Below are 21,425 nucleotides of genomic sequence, written 5' to 3'. Positions count from 1 at the left end.
AGATCGATAACGTCCCATATTGCTCCTTCTGCCGAAAACCTTATCACGTTGACTCCGAATGTTTCACCAAGAATCCGAAACTGAAACAGAAAGACGGAGATGGACCGAAGCCAAAGCCAGGCAGGATGCATACGGGCACACGCAAACAGTTGAAGAAGCGGCCTTCGACGGATGACGAGGATGATGATGCCGGTGGTCCAAAGGATCCAAAGAAACCAACTTTCATGGCGACGAGAGTCTCCGAGAAAGATGTCAACGAAGCATTTGGAAACGATATCAAGGGCAATTTCGCCCTGTCCGACCATATTCCCATAATGATGGCGATAAAAACCCTCTCTATTCGCGACGCGTGGATCGTGGATAGTGGATGCGCTCAGCACGTCTGCAATAGTGCCTCGAGGTTTGTCCAAATGGCCAAGTACCATGGCCCCTCACTTACAGGCGTTGACACCTCAACGGCTCCCTCAGGAGTGGGAACAGTGAATATCCTTTGCAATGTACGCGGCAGAAAGAAATGGCTTGTGCTTGATAACGTCCTCTATGTTCCATCTGCACACGCCAATCTCATATCGGTGCTCCAGCTTCTCAAACGAGGAGCAAAGGTCGAATTCTCAAGCCGGAGTGCTATCATTCGCAACAAGTCAAACGAAAAGAATCTATATACTGCCAACGAATATCATGGAGTCTACGCACTCGATCTGTGGACAAGTCTGACTTTTCCCTCTTACCATGTTAGCCCGCAAATGTCTCTGTGGCACAATCGACTTGCTCATATGAGTGATGCAAATCTTCGGCGACTCAAAAAGCAGGCTCACGGTGTTCGGGACATGGAGCCACGTCATCCATGCAATTCGTGTCTGCAGGGGCGAATGATCGAAAACCCCACCGCAGATCAGGAAATAGCAGGAGAGGAGAACACGCAATGGAGCTCCTCCATATTGACGTTGCAGGGCCATTTGACGAGGGCCTTGACGGCAGTCGTTACTGGCTCACCATCGTTGACGATTTCACGGGCTGGATCGAGATTATCCCTATACCACGAAGACAAGAGTTCGTCATAGAATCACTACGGTTCTTCCTCGACCACAATGAACGCCCCGAACGAAAATGCAGGCGAATACGTCTCGACAGAACATCTGAACATGTGGGAGACGAGATGAAGTTCATGTTGTTCTCGCGCGCAATTCAAGCTGAGGTGACAGGAGTGGATCAACACCAGCAGAACGGGGTCGCTGAAAGAGCCCACAAGACTATTTACGATAGGGTTGGGCCTACGCTAGCACATGCGAGGTTGCCATCTAAATTCTGGCCGGAAATTGCTCGAACCGCAGCGTTCCTCTCCAACCGGTCGCCGTCATCGAAGCTCAACATGACTCCGTACCAAGCATGGTATGGCGATAAGCCTGACCTATCACGACTCAGAGTGATCGGATCCAAAGGGGAATACTTGATCCCGCCAAAGCAAAGAAAGAAGCTTACGGATCCGCGAACAAGGCCATGCATTTTGCTAGGCTATGAAGGAAATACCAACTACCGTATCCTCCTGGAAGACGGAAGAATCGTTGGGACTCCAAACGCCGAATTTCACGAAGTCCTTACAGCTCCCTCCACACAGACTATAGAAGATGTGGGAGCCAGACAAGACGGCTTACCTGAGGCAACGGCTGCTGCCGCAGGGGGGAGTGAGACGGTGGGACTAATAAATCAACCGTCGGTAGGCATCCGGCAAGCATCCGTGCCTGCTTCGGGGCGCCAATTGTCAATGGCACCATCGGAGCGGGCCCTACCTAAGCCGAGAAACGATATCTCGCACATACTGCCTCGGAGTAACGATAACTCGCGAGTGCTTACCCAGCCGAGTAACGATAACTCGCAAACCCCAGCGTCGTCTCAATCGAGTAACGAAGACTCGCAGCCAGCTGTTGCTGTACAGGGAGACAGGACCTTGTCGTCCATACGGAGTGACGATGCCCTCGGACCCCTATCACCTGCTTATCAGGATTCTGTCCTTGGGATTGACTCACCACCCGGTGGCGACCAGCAACAAGACGACGCTCAACAAGGGCTAAGTTCAGGAGAATGGCAACGATATCCAGAACTCCAACTTGAACTTGACAACCCAGTTCATGAAGTGCAACAAGGAGCACTAGATCATCACCCTGAAATGAAGATTCGTGCTCCACAAGTCACACTAGACACGTCTGATGAGAGCGAAGAAGAGCTTGCACTAATGAATATACCCGAAGAGAACATCATCCCAACACTCTTAACGGTAGCTGCAGAGGAAACAGAACCCTCTGAGCCAAAGAATCTGCATCAAGCGAAGAACGACACAAGCTGGCTCGAATGGAAAAGGGCAATGCTTGAAGAAGTGAACTCACTCAAGCAAAACAAAACGTGGGAGCTTGTTGATCCCCCCAAAGACCGGCGAGTTCTCAGTGGAAAATGGGTCTTCAAACTCAAACGAGGACCTCACGGCGAAGTACTCCGCCATAAGAGCAGATGGGTGGTGAGAGGCTTCACACAAGAAGACGGTATTGACTATGATGAAACCTTTGCCTCGGTTGTCAAGCCAATGAGCTACAAAGCCCTCTTCGCAATCGGAGCGGCCCTGGACTTCGAGATCGAGCAAATGGATGTCAAAACCGCATTCTTGTACGGACATATAGACCACGAGATCTACGTCGAACAGCCCCATCACATGACGGATGGCACCCCAAGGGTCTGCAAGCTTCGAAAAGCCCTCTATGGATTAAAGCAGGCTCCTCGCATCTGGTACCAGACCCTCACGAACTTCCTGCGCAATCTTGGCTTCGAGCCAATCTCCGCCGATCTTGGTATCTTCGTTCGGAGCAATATGTACATCGCGGTATATGTTGATGATCTCCTGATCGTGGGTCCGAGTATCGCAGAGATCAAGAAGATCAAGCGGAGCCTAAGGAACCGTTTTCAGATGACAGATCTGGGCCCATGCAGCTACTACCTTGGGATATCCATCCAGCGAGACCGCCAAAACAGGAAATTGTCCCTCAGTCAAGAAGCATACATTGACAAGGTTGCTCATCAATTTGATATTGGCAACTGCGCTCCCATCGGCACGCCGATAGAAACCTCACCGCTTCTAGAGAACAGTCCAGACTACACGTGCCCTCCAGATCAGAGGACCTCTTACCAACGCATGGTCGGATCTCTGATGTACATTATGCTTGGAACCAGGGGGGACATCGCGTATGCAGTCTCTGTGGCGAGTAGGTCTCTGGCAAATCCTGGGCCCCAACACATAAAACTCGCTCAACGCATCCTGCGGTACCTCAAAGGAACCAAGAGCCTCAGACTCGCGTACAAGGGTCAGCCTCAGAAACTGAAAGGCTTCACAGATGCAGATTGGGGAGGATGTCGTGACACGAGACGATCAACAGCTGGGTATCTCTTCAACATTGGAAGTGGGGCCATCAGTTGGCAATCGAAACGCCAGGGCGTCGTTGCCCTCTCAACGTGCGAAGCCGAATTTCTAGGGCAGACACAAGCCACCAAAGAAGCAGTCTGGTTGAGAAGGCTTCTCAACGAATTGAATATGAATCAAGGATTAAACGCCACGATCATCTGCGGGGATAACCAAGGGGCCATTGCTCTCTCCTCGAACCCACAATACCACTCTCGCACAAAACATATGGAAATCCAACGCAAGTGGCAGGGAGAGGTCCAAGACAACGGAACAGTGAAGCTCAAATATATCCCAACCACAGAACAAATTGCTGATGGGTTCACCAAACCCCTTGCTCGGGAAAGATTTGAGTGGTTTCGGAAACGGCTTGGGGTTGAGTGATTGCTACACCTTATTTGTATTGAACAAGACTAAGGCGCAGGGTACCCTTTCCTTCCTTTCTTCTCAAATGAAGTTTTTGAAGGTTTTAATGGGACCCGTCACAACCGCGATCACATAGTCACTGACACCATTGGTGATGGTGGCCATCGAGTGGGAGTGTTGAGTATCGCAGTGGTCAAAGCTTATGGCAGGACTAGTGATGGACATTTAAATAGACGGGATTCCCACTTTTGATAGTAACCTCAACAAGAACACTACAACTACCTATCTCAACATGATCTACGAATGCGAATGCGAATATCTCAAAATGTTACGAATATGTATTCGTGCCGACCCCTACCGATCCAGACTCTCCATTGACTTTCCGACCGTAGTCGCTGGTCCTGAGGCACTGCCCTCAGTTCTTCTGAGTAGAGGCCTTCTGACATCCTTATACTGCTTTCCCTTATTGTATTCTATCGTCCTGTTCGCAATCGGTCGTTGGCAACGCTCGTATGTGCCGTTCAGGGGTAACCGGGCGATTCAGAGGTATCCGAGCTATTCAGGGGTATCCGGCACTGCGGAATATTATACACGTTGCTAAGATACAGAGCAGAGAGGTCTGATATATCTTAATAGATATTGCAACGGGCAACCGGGCTCATAACTGTCGGATTGACAGATACTGGTATGTGCTAGTATTGAGGTGTCCCATTGAGATTCATTGGTAGTTGTATCTATCTGGATCTTGCTGTTGAAGCTACCGCTCCGCACGAGTCGAATCGAATCGAACTTTTGCCTGATTCGATTCGATTCGAATTAATATTGAAAATAACGATTCGTACGAATTCGAATTCATGACCGGTTCGAATTCGATTCGGTGTTCGCGAACTTTTTTGTATTAAATCCTCATTGGGAAGGCGGTAAACCAAGTCGGGCAGTACCTGTAGTTGAACACCATCAGTTATAAGCAGCAATCGACACCAGACTTGTAGTCTAATAAACAACCCTTATTAAGTTAACAGGTACAGATATAACTAAGCTGAGGTTGGTCTTTGATATAAAATTTAAACGATTTGGCCTTGGATCGAATAAGCTGTAGGGCAGTATCAATATACATGGGTTTTCGCCAGCTACGTCCATGCACATAATATATATTCTTTACCCCTAAGTTTACTCAGTAAGAACACAACCTTATTTATAGTCGGTTTCGCTTCAAATTTAGATTATCTCATAGATCCCCTCGAGATACACGTAACACATCAATATAGAGCCAAAATATCAATAGTTGCATATTTTATTCAATGTAGACTAAATGGATCGTCTACTCGGGTTAGCGGAGATTCCACAAGAACGCGTCTCCGCGCGTACGTGCTTTCAATCAGAACAACATTCGAATCGAGGTAAAAAAAGTTATCGAAAACCACCACTTCTGGGTGCTCCAGAGTAAGCAATCAAGCAAGACACAAGCTTGATATACTAATGTAACGTTAGATGACTTCTCCACTTGCTACAACATTCGATTGTCCTAATACTAGGAAGAATAAACGCGATTATGCGGCGCTTAATAAATACGGCCTCCTTGCAGAGGATGTATCACCCCCGCCCCCTCGAAAGAAGAGAGCGGTCCAGCCCGCCTCTAAGTCACCGACTCCTCCGATTTCAACGTCCCCTACGGCTCCCAGCGATGTTTCTAGAAGTTTATCGAACCTTGATACGGACATATGCCCATCCCAATCAATCTCTCAGATCGAATACGAGGTTGAGAGGGTTAAAATCAAGCAGAAAGATGAGAGTGGGTCGAAAGAGCGGAGCTGGGTATGGAAACACTACCGTACAACACCTGAATCTGGTACCTGGAGACTAGGAAATAAGGAGCGGCTCGAGCTTAAACACCAGTGTATTGTATCGCCATCTAGCTGTCGATTCTTTCGATTTGCATCTAAACTGCGATCTTCAACCACGGCGTTGAAACAGCACCTGCAGCGAACACACAAGCTCTTTCAGGACGGTCATCCAGAGTGCCAAGGACCATTAAGCTCATGGATTTCTAAGGAAAAGAAGCTCCCATTCGAAGAAGCTGCCCTGAATTGGATTGTATCGACCTGCCAGCCGTTTACATGCGTCGAACAACCTTCATTTAAGGCCATGCTGAGGTCTGCAGGCTTTCAGGACTCCGTACTAAGTGCGGATACTGTTTCACGCCGATTATATCTTCGGCTTGATGCTCTTGACAATGAGCTTCTAATCTTGATGTCTTCAGCTTCGTCAATCGCGCTATCTCTTGATGGTTGGACAAGTCAGAACTCGTTGCCATCACTGGATGACCTCTACTTTTCAGCAATATCGAGCTTGTATTGAGTTTGTTGAAATCGAAGGCAACCACTCTGGAGAGAACCTTGCTGATATCGTCGCGACGGTTCTTGAGAGGTTTCATATATCTGATAAAGTTATGACGATTACAGCCGACAACGCATCTAATAATGACACCCTACACCGATGCCTTTACCGAAGGCTGTCTCAGCGGTATGATAAGTACCTGGCCGAGACCATCATCCGAGAAGGGAGGATGAAGTTTACCCAGAACTCCCAAATCCGCTGCTTTGCTCATATCTTGAATTTGGTTATGAAAAATATATTGAGGTCTCTACGCGCCAGCTCGCATAAGGAAGCCTGTGATCTTCTTGATGATGTTGCTAAGAGGAGCTGGAAGATGATCAATGCTCCTACTTCACCTATTGCAAAGCTTCGACTACTTGTCCTTTGGATTGCGCGATCTCCTCAGCGAATACAGAGGTGGGATAATCGACCTGGATGTACAAAAGCTATCAACTACGATGTTGATACTCGATGGAACTCTACCTTTGTTATGATTGAGAGAGCTGAAGAGTGCCGCCGGCAGCTCGAAGATACAGTCAACGATGAACCAGACATTGAAGCCTTACGTCTCACACCGAACGACTGGAGACAGCTCTCAGATATCAAGAAAATCCTGGCTCCCTTCAACGAATATACTGAGTACGTCTCCCGAGATAGCCCTTCAATTCATATGGCGGCGCGTATGTTTGAAGAGCTCCATTCTATACTCTTCGCTATCAAGGAACGACGAGGCGAGTGGCAGAAGGTCTCGCCAGCAATAACTATTCTTATTTCCGATGGAATCTCACTCCTGGAGCAGTACCACGACTGCGCCAAAGACAACGATATATACTATATCGCAAGCGTTCTGGACCCTCGAATCAAGACCAAGTGGCTCAAAACGCTACCAGATGGAGAGAAGATTATTGGCCGAATCAGGGCGTTCCTGAAGAAAGCATATCCCACCCCAAAACAGCCTGTATCGACTACTCTAAGCACTAATTGGAAGAGCTTCGAATATCGATTTCTGGAAGCCTTTCAGCCTACACAGTATAACGTCGCTGAATCTGATATCGACCAGTATTTTGATACTCCTACAATCAGCACTGGTTTCGAAAGAAGCCAGAGCCAGACTGAATTTATACTGAACTGGTGGAAGGCCAACAGACTTGAATTTACTTGTATGGCTAAGGTAGCCCAAGATCATCTTGCTATACCAGCAGCAGAGGTAGATATCGAGAGATTATTCAATGGTGGGAGAGATGTACTGGGAATTCGACGTTTCTCTATGAAAGGCAAGACTCTTGGGACGCTAATAAGGCTGAAAGATGCTGTACGTTGGAAGTCTGAGTAGTTATATAGTTATGGTTTCTTTGGCACATGCGGTTGATATTCTGCATTCCAAAGACATGTAAGAGAGAAGGTTTATAAGCCCTATTGTGGGAGTGGAATATTCAGTTCCTAATGTAATACGCGTGAATCTACCTAAAACGGGCAGTCGTGATTCCGTCCATGGATTGATTTGCTGAGGTCTTCCTGCAGAGACCGGACATCTCGAAAGTTCATCTCAGAACCTGGTTTTCCTAAGAAAGCTAGATAATAGTTCGCGAACCTGTTCGAAATCCGCGAATTTTGACGAATCGAATCGCCCATAGATTCGAAGCCCAAAAACCAAGGTTCGAATTCGATTCGATTCGACGAAATTCGCGAATTTCGAACAGTTCGAAAATTCGTGCGGAGCGGTACTTTGTACGCACAAGAATTGAGCGTAGAAAGCTATTCAGTCGATGTTGGCAATGCAGGATTCGCGTCTTCGCTCCAATAGATTAGTTCTTCCTGTTCTCTCGAATATCATGACTCGACTGAAAGCTTTCAAGTCCTACTACCAGAATAAGCATGGTCGAACAAATAAGCTCCCGAGGCAAAAGGATGTCTATAAGTCAGAGTAGAATGATACAGACTGAAGACTGACAAGCGAGGCTGATTATCGTAGCATGGCCGATAGTCAGATTAGACACGTGCTCATTAGTAATGGAATGGGCGAGGGCTCATTTCCATGCGTATTCGTGGCATCTTCAAACTTTCTCTTTCAGGTGTAATACTCCACCTGGGGCCTTCTGAGTTTCCGAAGTAGTACTATTGTGCCATATGAATCTCATCTAAATAAGTATCAGTTTAGGTCAATTTTGTGAAACGTTCAGTTGTCTCACTGCCATCGGTCTATGTCGATGTCTGGCAAGATTGAGAAGAATGGGAATCATGGATCAAGCTCACTAGCGCGGGAGGGGCTATCGTTGGTCCAGCTCAATCTGGGGAAGCACGCCATACCCGATATACTATTTGCGTCGGGCTAACTGACAAAACGAGCATGCGTAAGTAAAATGGGTTTTAGTACGTGTAATCAGACCGAGGAATCAAGCCAAGATCTGTTCTCTCTCAGATCTCAGTGGATTCCATGCTCCTAAATTCAGTCAGCCACAGGCACCCTGCAAATTCACACCCTCCCCGGGTACAAGAGTGAAAGTCACGTACATCTTCCCATTTCGCTCTTGACCTTGTATAACGAACTCAGAGCTCGGGAATATGCAGGAAACGGCATTGCAACTCTCATCGGATGTGAAATATTGGATATCGATCAGGTAGTCGGTTTTATTTGCGGCACCAGACAATCTGCACAATAGTGAGGCTCATACTTTGGCTGAGGGGTTGAAAGAGACAGACCTGGATTACTGAAGTTGCTAAATTTATGAGCAGATTTCATGAGGCCTTGAGGAGGGATCGGTGTTTCTTTATATACATTGGCTCTCAGCATTAGCGGTACCAGTTCTCGCGAATGGGTACCAGCACTTGAGCTCCTAGGATCTATTTCTGTCACACCAATCACATTGGTGGCACGAAAGGCCTGCGAGCTCCTAGGAAGTCCTATCAGACTTTACAGGACGAGGTATTTCTGATTGCTAGTTAGAGTATGTCAGGCAAATGAGAGACCACAAATTACGTCATGGATAGCTAGATAATCCAATAGTCATGATCGATGAGTTTAGTCTATTTTTGTGGATGTCCGGGTCGCCAGAGCTGGCTTCGTATTCCTAGGAGCAAGCGCAGGCAGCAAGAGCGATAATTCGTTGTTATTCAAGCGCAAAATAATAAAAAAAAGGAAAAGGAAAAGAAATCAAAATCAAAAACTACATTGGGTTTGCAAACTATTCAGTTGGGCTTTTTTGAGATGCTAGATATTGTAGAATCAAAAATTGAGGGTTGGATATTTTCCGCGACTGTGTTGAGACGGCATAGATGTGAGACGCGGCGAGTTGAATAGTGGAATAGCCGCAGAATGGTAAAACCAAAGAAAGTGGTCCTACGACAGCTTTCGCCTCCCAGCTGGAGGTGGAACAACCAGAATCGACCACCAAATTGATGACGCCAGCCTTTCGTTGAGGGGACAACGGTCAAGAGTTGTGCTGACCAACTGCATTTGGATGAGGTTAGCGTGGTGCATTTTATTGAGGTGAGCTGCTGACTTAGCTGCTCCCGCGCTCTGCTCAGGTTACCTCAGTTCCCTCAGCCGACCGCCCAAAAAAGGCGGTGAATTTGGCCTTCCACCGCCTGCTGTTTCCAGCGATGCTGACACATCTTTTTTGGAGGCTGATGAAGTGGGTCAGCGTGGCAGAATCGGCAGAATTCTGACTCATCATTGGCTGTTGGTCTGAGGCACTGAGGTAATGCTCAGGGCGTGCTCAGTGAGTATGATCAGGCTGCTCAGTGAGCAAATCAGAGCGCTCAGGTCACGCTCAGTGAGTGGGATCGGATTGCTCACTGAGCGTGGTATGTGGCTTACATAACGATCAGGTGATACTCAGGGCGTGCTCAGTTCTACTCAGTGAGCAAAAAGCGGCAAGGGGTGAGCACTAAAACGGAAAGGGAAAGCCAAGACTTGTCAGACATTATCCTGTCTATATGCGTCGCTGCGTCCTTTGCGACACGCAGCTTGCCGAAACCCTAAATGATCAGGTATTAATTTGAAGTGGAAAATTCCAAGAATAGGGGGGTCTATATGTTCCACACCATCTTGAAAATGCCTTGACATCCAGCTACCAACGTCTCCAATCTAACCCCGTGCATCCCATCTGGATCGTGGCCTATCTACACATTAACCAGGCTTCCCGTATTGCGCGCGGGCTAAGTCGGCTTCCTTCGGGAATGGCCACGAATGAGGACCGCCTCCCAAGACTGGGGCACCTATTTCCGTATGCAACGGGGTATTGGTGGCAACCCCGCTGGGGATATAGCTAATGTCTCAGCATTTTCAACAACTTTTTCTCTCTGCCTGCGCCGAAGCACTGCGCGAAAGAACGATTGCCTACGACAGCCAATTACGGCGGCTTGCTGAGGCACGTCGGATATCGTGATCCAACCACTCAGTGTTAATTTGCCGGCCACCAGTTTAGATTGGCTCCCGTCGCCGTCAGGTCCAAAAGTCTCCCCTATCGACAGGGACTTGTGAGCCCTCATCGGAACTTCTCGTTCACATAGTTTCCGCCCGCCATGTCTCAGCAGCGGTGCGCACACCGTACATTCCTGCGGCCTCCCGCATTCATTCAGACTTTCTCCGAAGTTAATATACCTAGATTATTGGTTGCGGAGCGTCGCAGGAAAAAAAACCCCTCGGGGCTCCTCAAGTTAGTAGTAGTGCATGTGTGGCTCCTGAGGATGGACCTACGACAAAATTCGAATCGGAATCGGCATTTTCAGTATCTAATTGCCCAATGTACTACCCCCGAGTAACCGAAAAGCCAAACGCCGCACTGCGTGTCTTATTCCCGAGGTGCTCGGGACCACATCCGCCTAGGAGGGCGGAAATATACTGTCGGGGCTCGGCTGCGTGCAACTCATCAGCCAGTTCATATAGAGAGGTATTGCTCATCCCCTCGTGTCGCTGACTACTCGGACCTGGTCTCCTTCGTCTTAAAAGCGGCTGTTTCACGAGTGTTCGCCCCGTCCGATACTTTCCATTTGACTTTGTTCCTTCCTGCAAGCTTACCTTCAAACGACTCTTTACTTCCTGTCAAGTCTCATTTTCCTCCAGCCTCAAAAATGCCGTTATCCACTTCGCCGCCCCCACATCCCCGAGTTGGAGAGCGTTCACGTGAAGAAGGCCGAGAAATGAAGCTACTTCACTTTGTCTACGGCCAGCCAAACCTCGATGAGATCAGAGGCCATCCACAAAAGGTGCTCGACCTGATAGAGGAATTTGAAAAGGACTACGACATGATGACCGTCGGCGGGCCCAAAGGCAAAATCATGACAGACCTAATCGACAAACTGAAGCCCAAAACAATGATCGAACTGGGCTGCTACGTGGGCTACTCGGCCATCCTATTCGGCGAGGCGGTTCGACGCAACGGTGGCGAGCGCTATCTCAGTCTAGAGCTGAACCCGGAGTGGGGAGCCATTGCGAACATGTTAATCGAGGTGGCTGGTCTGCGCGACTTTGTGCGGGTGCTTGTCGGTCGCAGCGATGTGTCGCTTAACAAGTTGCACCAGAGCGGTGAGGTGACCAAGATCGAGCTTATGTTTATTGACCATTATAAGCCCGCGTATACTACGGACTTGAAGCTATGCGAGCACCATGGTATGATCGTTCCTGGCTCGGTTCTCGCGGCTGACAATGTGATCCGTCCGGGTAACCCGCCGTACCTGGAGTATGTTCGGAGCAGTGTTGAGCAGAAGAGGGAGGCTGCGAAGCGAGGGCCCACTAAGGGCTATAACACGGAGGGTATGCGAGAGCGCGTTGTCACTTCTTTCATGCCCGAGTGTGATAAGCCTGTCTTCGAGGTTGTTGGTAATCCCAACCTAGTCTACCAGAGTATGCTACGGCAGCCGGAGGGACAACCAGATGCCATCGAGGTTACGCGGTGCGTGGGGGTGGACGACGCAAAAAGCCATCCTGGTGGCCACATCCTTGCAGCAAATAATTGAGTTCGAGGATCGAAAAAGCTTAGCTCGAAAATTGGCGTAACTCTTTCCCAATTGGATTAGCTCAAAGCCTGGTGGACCCGTCTTTAAAAGCTTGGCATACGCGCCACTTTGTAGCTTACCTGCTGTCAAAGCAAGTTGTATTACAGTATCGAATTTGTACGTGAGATGGGGCTAATTGACCAAGAAAACCAATCCAAAAAGATGAGATGAGTTAACTGAATTAGTTGAAGAAAAGATGAAAACTGCGGAAGGTGCGAGGACACCCTAGGGCCCATTTGATTCGAAATCAACTTGGATCTCAGGTTGCATGTATTGCCTCTTGTATCTCTTCATAAGCCAAGAACAACCAATCCTCCTTTGATTTACAACACCTTGAAGTGGTCAGTGCGTTGAGATGTCAGCATCCACTGAGCGCCATCTGGAGGAGGGGAACTGCTCAATGAGTCTGGGCTGACGCTTGGTTGCGCCCCATTTTGCCACAGAGACGAATTAAGTATTCTTTTGCGAGCCACCCAGCCCCAACTTCGGCGGCCTTTGCCAAACAACAGGTTGTGTGAGTATAACGCTGGAACCATCTCCTGGACTCTTACGTGCCTCTTCATAGCTCTCAGCAATCAGTTGTTACGATGAATTTCCAGGGGCATCATTCTCGTCCACCACCCCTTCCTCCGCGAAATCCGACCACCCGTATTCCGATTACTGGACGCCCAGTTGTCCCGCCGCTTCCTCTAGCATCCAAACCCACTGGCGCTGCCCAAACACTTACACCGCCCGCTCCGAGAAATAACGGTCTGGATGACCCGGATGTCAGTAAATCACAATGAATATCTAGAGCCATTTGCAACGATTCACTAAACTGACCAATTTATACCAGGTCATTACCTACTGCCCAGAAAACAATATCCTCTACGCCACCGCATACTGGTACTCGACACCGGACGCCCCCGCGTTCGAGATCTGCTCTTATTGCTTTGCCTCGTACATTCGTTCAAGCCAGTGGACGGCAAAATTCGAACGACAGCTAAAACCCCTGATACGGACCGTCGATGCCGCTTTAGTACCCCACGCATGCTCCGGTTATGGTCGCAGGTCCTTCGCAACAATGACTGGGCATACATCAGCGGATACATGAACCACCGGTCTGATATTATGGATTGTAAGGGCTCGGCGCCATTGACTACCGACGTAGGACGACACTGGTATCGTCTTAAGAACAATGATATTGATGACTTCGCGATCTGTGCTGCGTGTTACGAGGATGTTGCGCTTGCCACACCGTTTGGGAATCTTTTCCACCCGAATCCGATTGGTCAGCCAGCCGGTGAGCTGTGGGTTTGTGACATGACAGAGTATTCACGGCGAGCGATGCAGAAGCTCGGTCAAACAAATAACTGGAGCGCCTTTACGGCGACTGTGGCACACATGATGGCGATGGCTCCTTGTGATGGTACGACTGGAGTAATCGTATCGAAACGAGAATGGTATCGGCCGAAGCCGTACATCGACGATATGGCCATTTGTGGCGCATGCTACTTTCACTATTTCGCTGCATCATTCATGGAATCAGAGTGGGAGCCAGTCCGCGTGGACCTTGAGAACCGCGGCTGGAATACTTGGGTGTGCGATATGTCCCTCCTCTCGATGAAGGTAGCGTATATCAAAGCAATGCAGCAGAAGAACTACTGCATATTCTGGAACGCTGCAAAGGTAATCCTTTCCAGCCCTCCATGCCCCGCAGATGGCGCCTACCGTGGTACCTGGTACGGTCTCAGGCTCACTGGTGAGGAAGTCGGTGCCTGTTCCCAGTGCTATGCCGGGATAGTCGAGCCCTTCGGATTCGGCAAATACTTCGTGCGGGCTCAATCATCATCAAACGAGAAACGCATATGCATCTTCAACGAGTCGGCACCTCGACGAGAGGAGTTCCTAAAGAAATTTGACGACGCGATAAGCACAAGAAACTTTTCGAGGTTCCAGGACTTTGCAGTTAGATTCGCTGTCCTGCCGCCCTGTCCAACGTACAGCCTAGTCAAAGACCGCAAATGGTACGGGAGTAATGAATTTCTCATCTGTGAGAGCTGTTGGGAAGAGTTCGCGAAAGGTACAAGTCTCGCCGCTCAGCTCCCTCATCACGGCATCGTCCTCTCTAACGCATGTTGCGATCTCTATTCCCACCGCATGCGTGGCTTATGGAACGAAGCGTGCGAGAAGGGTGATATGTCATATGTCACGGAGTTCGCGAAACACCGCGCTACGGTATACGCGCAGACTGTTCCCCGGATCCAGGTTATCCTGGCCACCATACAGATGCGGATGAACCAGAAAAAAGCCCTTCTGATAAATAGTCTCACGCTGCAGGCCTCAGACAATCTTGTCGCCCTAACAAAGGGACCAAGTTGTAGTAGGTACGGGAACTCCGATATTGGGTATGGGTGTGACTGCCGCTGGTGCAAGGGGAGCGATACAGTTCAATCAAGGTTTGAGCATAAACGCCGTTAGTGGGAGTGACATGGTAGAGCTTGCTCAGCTGGAGAGAATATGGAAGGAGGTAGAGTAAGGGGTTAATAGCTCTTTATGTCCTATGTGACCGCGTTCAAACCCCCCAATCTCGTGAAGAGGTTTACGTTAGCAATACGGAGTCAATTAGCCATCATTTTAGTAGGAGTCTGTACGTCGCTACATATAACCATTTCATAGACGGGGGCGAACCGCCCCCGTCTTGCAACTTTACTGTTTGGGCGAGCTGAAGAGTGGTTACATTACCACTAATTACCCTGGGTATCCATTCAAATCACCAGCCACTTCCAGTCCCGGGCCATTACACAGTTACCATGCCATGTGAGTGCAAGCCAGACAGAAAGAAAAATGTCCCGGAAGAGTATTGTCACATACTCAATTTTCGAGGAAGAGACGACTCTTTCTTGGCAAAAAGGGTTTCTTGATCTCGCCCATCACAGATCGTGCAGCCTCGAACATTAGTCGTAACTTCAAGCACTATCGTCTGATACCTATATATTAGTAAGATGGCCGCGACAGTTTCGACTGGTGCGAAGCACGGAAACTGCCTAATGAAAGGAGAGGAACACCAAAATCCATGGTGCCCGGTGACTCCCTTGATCGATGGAAGACATCGCAGAAGGAGCCCGCCAAGCGCTTAATCACGTCGAGAACAAAGGTACAGAGGATCGATATGCCACAGGATATATCCGTGCTGTTTGCCAGTACTCGCTTAACGCCTAACGGAGCGACAGCCAGGGGATGGCCAGGTGCTCGAAGTACGGGGCAGAGAGACAAGGAGGAAGTGTGAACTCAACCAGCCATGGCAAAGACGATGGGAAAAAAAGTTATAATGAAGTACGCGGGTATAAGCAAATATGAGTGAAGTGGGAATAAAGCAGAAAATTCATGAGAGTTCCGTTTCGGCTTCACCACCTTGAAAAGAAGATGGGAACGATAACAAGAAGCAATCAACAGTCTCATATGGACAGGGTATTAACAGGCCACACCAAAACCATCGGCCCAATCTGTAGGGCGGGAAAGTAAATGTTCATGATGCAAACGAGAGCTCAGGTACTGTTAGAGCGCAGCAAGGTCTATGACGAAAGAGAACGGTTAGCCAAGGGTTGATCCAGAACCTAGTCCTTCGACAACAGACATGGTAACGTACTCGATCATCGATCATCTCTTCATCTTTGTCTTCAGGCTCGGCGACACTACCACGGCCTATAGGGCCAACAGCGGAGATTGTCTCTATAACAGGCCGTGGTGGGAAGGGTAACCCTTGTTGTTTCTGTGACCCCTGCTGCTGATTTTGATTATCTGGGACAGATGAGTGGATTGGATGCATTTCTCCACTGCTCGAAATCCGAGATTCCTTACTCTTCTCCAGCAGCGATCCACCAAGCGTTGCGCACTTGAGAATGGTCTGCATCATCTGGTTCTGCTTAAGTGGTTTGGACAGGTACTCGTCCATTTGAGCCTGGATGCACTTCTCGCGATCACCCAGCATGGCGTGTGCAGTGAGTGCAATAATCGGGGTTCGCTGGAGACTTCTCTCTCGTTCATACTCTCGAATCTTGCCAGTAGCCTCGAAACCACCCATGACGGGCATTTGAACATCCATCAAGATTACATCATAGCGGCGCTTCTTGACAGCCTCCACGGCATCTAGACCGTTACCAACAACAAAGACGTTGTGGTTGTGCCTTTGGAGTATCTTCATGGCGAGTTGCTGGTTGACCTCGTTGTCCTCAGCAAGAAGGATGTTGAACGAGCGGGAGTTGTCGGTGGGCATCGGCGTCGACCGACCCTCCAATGCAGGAAGCATACCATTGCCCATATCAATAGGCTGGCAAGGCGTTGTCATATACGAGCTGATACCAAGATCCAAAGCGGACTTCAAGCTGACACAGACCAAAGGACACACCAAAACAATGGGGATATACTTGAACTCGTCGAATGCTCGCAGAATGCGAGCAGTGTCCACCGAGTCCACAATGATGACATCGTATGCATGACCAGACTCCTTTCCAGAGGGGTCTTGGATTTCAGGTGGTGGGACATGCTCCTCGTTGCGCACCACCAACGGCTCCAATTCGATCTGCTTGAGCATCTTCATGACACTAGTGGCTTGGGCACCGTTCTGGCCCTTGTCGATGAACAGCACCCAGTGATTCCTGTATGGCAAGAGCTGAGAAGCAATGACGTTCAAGGACTGATCGGCGAGCTTCACGACGCAAGTGAAATGGAAAGTACTGCCGTGTCCGTACTCTGAGGTAACCCAAACGTCACCACCCATGAGATTGACCAGGCGTTTGGAGATTGACAGACCGAGACCGGTACCACCGAACCTGCGGGTGGTTGACCCATCGGCCTGTTGGAAGGTATCGAAGATCAAGTCCAATTTGTCCTCCTCGATACCAATACCGGTGTCGGAGACGGAAAACTCAAAGGCATATTCGTTGGTGGTGCATTGCTCACGATCGGAATTGCGGATCGTGAGCTTAACCTCACCGTGGTCAGTGAACTTGATGGCATTACCGACTAAATTGAGAATAATCTGGCGCAGACGAAACGGATCGCCAATGACATAGTCGGGGACTGTGTTGTCGACCTGGTAAGTCAGGCTAAGGGATTTTTCATTCGCCTTCACAGCCAAAGTCTGGAGCGCATTGAATACGGTACCGCGCACGGTGAATGGAATGCTCTCAATGACCATCCGGTTGGCTTCAATCTTCGAAATGTCGAGTATATCGTCAATGATTGTGAGCAAATTGTTGGCCAGATTGTGCACCACGTTCAGCATTTCCCTGGTATACGGCTTCAGGTCGTCGGTATCCAGCGTGAGCTGGGTCATACCAATGATACCGTTCATGGGAGTTCGGATCTCGTGGGACATGTTTGCCAGGAACTCAGATTTGGTGCGATTAGCAAGCTCGGCAGCCTCCTTGGCGGCAGTGTTTCGTTGAATGCTGTCTCGGAGGTTGGAAACCATCTTATTGATCTTGCGCTTCAGTTCGTCCATTTCTCCCGAAGCGTTGACAGTGATGAGCTTGGTGAAATTACCATCGGTGGCGGCATCGGTAATTTCGCCAAATGCACGCACTTGGGATGTCAGGTTCTCGGCCATGGTGTTCACATCCTCTGTGATCTCCTTCCAGGTTCCTGCGATCCCTTCCACGTTAGCTTGGCCACCCATCTTTCCATCGACGCCGACATCGCGAGCGACCTTCTTCAGTTCAGTAGCGAACTTGGCCAAACGACCCACCATGTGATTGATAGTCACTTTGAGGGTCAGCATCTCTCCTTGCGCGTGCACCTCGATTTTCTTGCTAAGATCACCCTTGGCAATAGCTTGGGTCACGTCCGAAATACTTCGCACTTGCGACGTCAAATTTTGCGCCATGGTGTTGACGTTATCTGTGAGATCCTTCCATTTTCCTTCCACATTGTCCACCTTAGCTTGACCTCCCAGGGTACCATCGGTACCGACCTCACGCGCGACCTTGCTAACCTCGAAAGCAAACGTGTTGAGACGATCCACCATGCCGTTGATGGTACTCTTCAGATCAAGCATCTCGCCCTGCACGTTGGCAGTGACCTTCTTGGTTAAATCGCCCTTGGCGACCGCCGTGGTGACGTCCGCAATCTCACGCACCTGAGTAGTCAGGTTGTTTGCCATGCGGTTGACGTTCTCTGTAAGGTCTTTCCATGTGCCATTCACATCATTCACGGTGGCCTGGCCACCTAGTACACCATCGGTACCGACCTCCTTGGCGATCTTGGTGACTTCCTGCGCGAACTGGCGTAGTTGGTCCACCATGGAATTGATGATATTTTTCAGCTCGGCAATTTCTCCTCGGCAGTTAGCTTGCACCTTCTGCGTCAGGTCACCCTTGGCGACGGCTTTGGTGACAGTGGAGAGATCACGCACTTGCGTGGTTAGATTATTGGCCATCGCGTTGACATTGACCGTAAGTTCGTTCCACATGCCCTGGACACCTTCAATTTGAGCTTGACCTCCAAGTACACCTTCCGTACCGACATCGCGTGCGACTCGTGTGACCTCCGTAGCGAATGTTCCGAGTTGATCCACCATGGTATTAATCGTCTGTTGCAGTTCCAAAATTTCGCCCTGAGCGCGACTTTCGATCTTCTGACTCAGATCACCGTGGGCGACAGCAGTTGTGACAACCGCAATTTCTCGCACCTGATCCGTCAGGTTCTTGGCCATGATGTTGACGTTCTCCGTGAGCTCCTTCCATATACCGTGGACACCAGTAATCTGAGCTTGCCCGTCGAGTATACCCTCCGTTCCGACCTCGCGAGCGACTCGAGACACTTCGCTACCAAAGACTCGCAGTTGGTCCATCATGGTGTTGATCGTACGTTTGAACGTAACAATTTCCGGGTCCATCTCCAAGGGGTGTATCAGGACCTTCATGGAGAGATCACCGTTGGCGACTTGCGTGATGATGCCGCCAATTTCTCGCAAAGCCTTTTGGAAGGCCTCGTTGGCCTGCTGGTGCTTCCGGAGCTCCCGTTCGAGCAGAACAACATCCTCGTTTTCGACCTTGGTGAGCGCACGGCGGGTGCGCTCCTCCTGCTTCTGCAACTCGTCGCGAACCTGTGCTATGATACCCTTCTGGAAGCTGATCTCCTCGGCTTGCTTTTGCACATGATTGCATAGGATGCTGATGTCTTCTTCACGTACCACACGCGTTACGCCGGTCTCATCCTCCTCGTCGGTGTCGTCTTCGTCAAGGTCTCCAACCGGGGTGGATGGTTGGGGTGGATGGTTGGGGTGGATGACCGAATTTCTCTTCAGGGCCCGACTGGGTCCGATACCGATCGGGTTGATTCAGTTTTTGCTGCTGTGTAAGGCAATAAGAAGAGTCAGAATCTTGACCGGACAACAAGCGATTGAGCCCGAAGGCCCACAAAAAAATCAGGGTCCTTCTCGTTGGATCCGATAGGAAACGGGGCGGTCTGCTAGGGGTTGTCGGGGAGTTTGTGATGACTGACAGCTCGGAATTCCAGGTGGTGCACGCGGCGCATCAAGGCCTCCAACTCGGCTTCGAAGGCGACCTTTGCTGGGCTGGGATTCCCCTGAAGTTTGGATGATTTGGCACCGATGGTCGCGGGAAATTTAAAATCAAAGGGTAGGGAGACAGAGCCCCCTGGTGGGCTCGTCTCTAGCGAGAGACTGCAGCACCGCCGTCGCTGCCGCGAGAGTTTCGTCCGCACCAGCCATTGTGCCTTAGCAACTTGTTAGTCGGTCATCCACGGTCGTGATGATATGCAGAATCCGAAACTGCGAGTCCCCGCGCCTGTCGTCCCGGCAAAATACGAATCCAGGGTGAAATGTCTCTCCTGATACCTTGAGGCGATCGTGGGCCAGAATGGGAGTCATCTGCCGGGGTCGGTCGAACGCCGAAGCGGAGGACAAGCACAAACTTACTGGACGGATTCCGGACACGACAAATCCAGCAAGCCGGTTACAGCGACATGGGGTGATTCAACATGAGTTCTTCGGGGACGGATGTGAGGGTATGATCCAGGGACGTCCCGACTGACTCGGGAAATCGGGGATGTCGAAAAGGAGACCCTGAAAGAGAGAGTTCGGGTATCCAAGGATGTTCAGGATGACGTGGGAGGCGAGGACAGCCACCTGGACCTGGTAAGACAGTTATGTAAGCGACGCGTTCTTTTGCGGGGATTTAAGGCCGCAAAATGAGATAAAGTAGGTATGGGAGGGAAAAGGCAGTTGGAGAGAAGGCAAATTAGGGTTCTCAGGGGTGGTAAACGACAGGATTCCAAAGGAGGGAAAAAGGAGAGGACCAAAATCAGAAAGGAGATGGAAGATTTCGAAAGGGGCGGCGATGCTGATGGCTGCTCAGGTTTTTGGTTTTCTTTTTTTTCACTTTTTTTTGGGAGAGGACATGGAGAGAGATATTTAGGGACGGTGTCTCTGGTCTCTCCAGCGGTTAGTTTTCAGTAGTAGTGCTACTCCATAGTAAAAGTACTCCGTATCTACTCTTGAGTATGCTGTCGTGGTTGGCTTTTTGTTTGAACATGCGTACCCCTCTTAGGAACTCTCGTCCATCCTTTCTTGTGTCCACACTCGCCGCAAATAAAAATAACTATTAGTATGATAATGGCCTTCAGATGAGCATGCGCAAGTGACCCCGGCTATGACTAGTACGACTGATGCCAACGCACGGACAAATAGATGCACACAATATGAGTTCACCCACAGAGCCAGGATATTATCGGAAAGCCTCACAGCTCGATATCACAACTACGGAGTACAGCACATCGTCTTCCAGCCTGCCAGTGATGGCGACTACGAGTTTATACTTAATACTCCGTAGACCATACCTCCTGATACTGTACCGTATGACTGCTCTCCGGAAACGCGTCCTTGCGCGGGCCCGCTCTGCAAATGGATGGGCTGAAAAGCGTGATCACCACTGAAACTAAGTCGCCAGGTGGTGATCGCACCCCATCGTCTTAACCCCAGCTTCGATGAGCTATCTATCAACCTTGTCAACCCCTCTTGGTTTTCTCCATCTGTCATCGACGAACGTAGTTGTTCGAAGCGACTCTCGTGGGACTCTCTGGCAGACAGGTCACACAGCGAATGTGCGCCGCGGGAGAAACACGCACATACACACACTGACAGAGTACAGTAGTTCGATAGGAGAAGAGCGAATGCCCAGTGGCCGTCTCAGTGCGCCAAGTGGGGAAGCCGTACCGGAGACTATCGTGCCCGAAGCCCACC

At 49.7% G+C, this 21,425-nt stretch overlaps 3 protein-coding genes across 3 annotated transcripts; 2 read left to right on the top strand and 1 right to left on the bottom strand.

The window, feature by feature from the left end:
- Positions 1–11,257: 11,257 nt before the first annotated feature.
- On the top strand, positions 11,258–12,142 carry N7446_012394 (O-methyltransferase; the record flags this gene model as incomplete). Its single annotated transcript, XM_058521136.1, has 1 exon — positions 11,258–12,142. One exon carries the CDS (start codon positions 11,258–11,260, stop codon positions 12,140–12,142), a length of 885 nt encoding a protein of 294 aa, XP_058366502.1.
- A 626-nt stretch (positions 12,143–12,768) lies between these two features.
- Positions 12,769–14,641, top strand: N7446_012393 (uncharacterized protein; the record flags this gene model as incomplete). Its single annotated transcript, XM_058521135.1, has 3 exons — positions 12,769–12,948; positions 13,017–13,120; positions 13,201–14,641. 3 exons carry the CDS (start codon positions 12,769–12,771, stop codon positions 14,639–14,641), a joined length of 1,725 nt encoding a protein of 574 aa, XP_058366501.1.
- Positions 14,642–15,659: 1,018 nt separating this feature from the next.
- Positions 15,660–19,846, bottom strand: N7446_012392 (histidine kinase osmosensor; the record flags this gene model as incomplete). Its single annotated transcript, XM_058521134.1, has 4 exons — positions 15,660–15,735; positions 15,810–19,476; positions 19,551–19,630; positions 19,667–19,846. Coding segments are annotated over 4 exons (3,954 nt in total), but the record flags the coding sequence as incomplete, so codon positions are not given.
- Positions 19,847–21,425: the final 1,579 nt, after the last annotated feature.

The sequence above is a fragment of the Penicillium canescens genome (genome assembly GCF_028828765.1).
Source record: "Penicillium canescens strain IBT 15451 chromosome Unknown utg000010l_segment0_segment0, whole genome shotgun sequence".
Taxonomy (NCBI): domain Eukaryota; kingdom Fungi; phylum Ascomycota; class Eurotiomycetes; order Eurotiales; family Aspergillaceae; genus Penicillium; species Penicillium canescens.
This window is presented reverse-complemented; position numbering and strand designations above follow the sequence as displayed.